This window comes from Coenobita brevimanus, chromosome 36 (genome assembly GCF_032717465.1).
Source record: "Coenobita brevimanus isolate Jiangsu-jjx chromosome 36, ASM3271746v2, whole genome shotgun sequence".
Classification (NCBI taxonomy): domain Eukaryota; kingdom Metazoa; phylum Arthropoda; class Malacostraca; order Decapoda; family Coenobitidae; genus Coenobita; species Coenobita brevimanus.
In genome coordinates, this window is record NC_136989.1 from 5,572,860 (window position 1) to 5,575,359 (window position 2,500).

General features: G+C 40.8%; 1 protein-coding gene across 1 annotated transcript in view; it reads right to left on the bottom strand.

The window, feature by feature from the left end:
* The window catches only part of LOC145396335 (limbic system-associated membrane protein-like), a 117,860-nt gene that overhangs the window by 4,219 nt on the left and 111,141 nt on the right, over positions 1-2,500 (bottom strand). Inside the window, exons 6-7 of the mRNA XM_080269734.1 lie at positions 1,994-2,134; positions 273-519 (exon numbers count right to left, since the gene is read on the bottom strand). Of these exons, the coding sequence (XP_080125860.1) occupies positions 273-519; positions 1,994-2,134 (388 nt within the window). The remainder of the gene's footprint in view (positions 1-272; positions 520-1,993; positions 2,135-2,500) is intronic.

The window sequence follows — 2,500 nt, forward strand, 5'->3', positions numbered from 1 at the left end:
CGCCACCATTCAAATTCAGTTCAAATTTTCAAACCCTAACGGACTTACCGGACAGGTGGACCGTGGCGTTACTGGACCCTGAACTATCTATCTATCTATCTCTAGCCAGACGCCAAAAGAGATAGATAGACAGACAGACATAATGGCGTCTGGCTACTGATAGATAGATTGATAGACAGACAGACAGATAGACAAAAACCGAAGAAGACCAAGAACCGTTAAACCGCCACCATTCAAATTCAGTTCAAATATTCAAACCCTAACGGACTTACCGGACAGGTGGACCGTGGCGTTGCTGGTCCCTAGGCTATTAGTCGCCGTGCACTCGTAGCTTCCGAAATTGGTCTCAGACACCTCCGAAATGGTCAGGGCGTGCCTGTGACCTCTCTCCGTCTCCACCTCATGCCCGGTTAGGTCAAGTGGTCTGCCGTCCTTACTCCAGACCACCTCAGCAGCTGGTCTGGAGTGGACAATGCAGACCAGTTCCACATTGTCCCCCTCTCCGGTCCTCACGATGGCCTGTAATAATAATAATAATAATAATAATAATAATAATGATGATAATAATAATAATAATAATAATAATAATAATGATAATAATAATAATAATAATAATAATAATAATAATAATAATAATAATGATGATAATAATAATAATAATAATAATAATAATAATAATGATAATAATAATAATAATAATAATAATAATAATAATAATGATAATAATAATAATAATAATAATAATAATAATGATCTATCTATCTATCTATTGCCAGACGCCTCAATCCCGTTTGGGGTGGCCACAAACAAACCGCCTCCAAGTCGCCCTGTCCCCCGCCATTTCACTACCCTGCTCCCAACTCACACCCCCCTCTCTCATATACCTCTCCACCCCATCCCTCCATCTCATCCTCGGTCTCCCCCTCCCTCTTCCACCCTCAACCTCACTCACATACACTCTCTTCGTCAGTCTTTCACCCTCCATCCTCTCCACATGGCCAAACCACCTCAGTGTGTTCCTCACAACGCTTCCTATCACATCCACATCAACACCACAACGCTCCTTTATATCCTCATTCGTCAGCCTGTCTCTCCACGTGACTCCACAAGCTCCTCTTAAATAACTCATTTCCACTGCTCTCACTCTTGACTTGTGTCCTTCCAACAACGTCCAAGCTTCACTTCCGTACGTTAGAGTTGGTATCACAATACTGTCATGTAGTAACTTTTTTACTTCCATGCTCACTTCCCTGTTTCTTATCACTGCTTTCAAGGAACCAGCAACCTTTCTTCCCTGCTGTACCCTTTCAAGCACTTCACCCTCCAAACCTCCATCCTTACTCATCACACTACCCAAGTACTTAAACGTACTCACACTTTCCAATTCCTCACCATCCAACCTCGCTGTACATTCACTAACTTCACCTCTCTCAAAGACCATCACTTTACTCTTCCCTACATTCACCTTTAGGTTCCGTTTCTTACACACTCTCTCAAACTCATCCACCAAGCCTTGCAGCTCCCCTTCGTCTTCACTCAACAACACAGTATCATCTGCAAACAACAGTACAGGGAGTTTCCAAACACTATCCTCTCTCACCAGGGCCACTCCAACATCCACTACCCTACCTTGTAATAATAATAATAATAATAATAATAATAATAATAATAATAATAATAATAATAATAATAGTAATAATAATAATAATAATAATAATAATGATAATAATAATGATCATGATACAAATTATTAAAGTTTTCTCTCTCTCTCTCTCTCTTTTACACACACACACACACACACACACACACACACAAGGTATACATACAGATGGTAAACACACACACACACACAGATGGTACACACACACACACACACACACACACACACACACACACACACACACACACACACAACACAACGACAGAAGAGGATGGTAAGGAGTAACATGCAAAATAAATCGCTTAGGAAAAGGTGTTAGGTACCAATTCTCACCTTTTCAGTAATTATCTCCGGCGCATACTCGACGACCACCTCCATCCGCGCCTCAGCTGGCTCCCCGACACCATTTTCGGCCGTACAGGTGTAAACTCCTTCCACGTGTCGATCTACCTCTTGTAACGTCATGCTGTACCCCTGTAATAATAATAATAATAATAATAATAATAATGATCATAATAATAATAATAATAATAATAATAATAATAATAAAAATAATAATAATAATAATATTAATAATAATGATACTACTACTACTACTACTACTACTACTATTACAACTACATCCAACCATCCATCATCCAATCCTGTGTTGCCCCATGAGGAGCGTAGGAGGCCGGGGCTAGGCAAGTTGGTGCTGACATTTAAGATGAGAGTGACCAGCCTCACTCATCCCTGAGTGGCATTACATGAGCAATAAACCCCAACCATCCCTTGGATATAAACCTGCACTGGCTCAATCCGATTGGAGCGCCGTAATTACCCACTAAACCACCAGGCGCC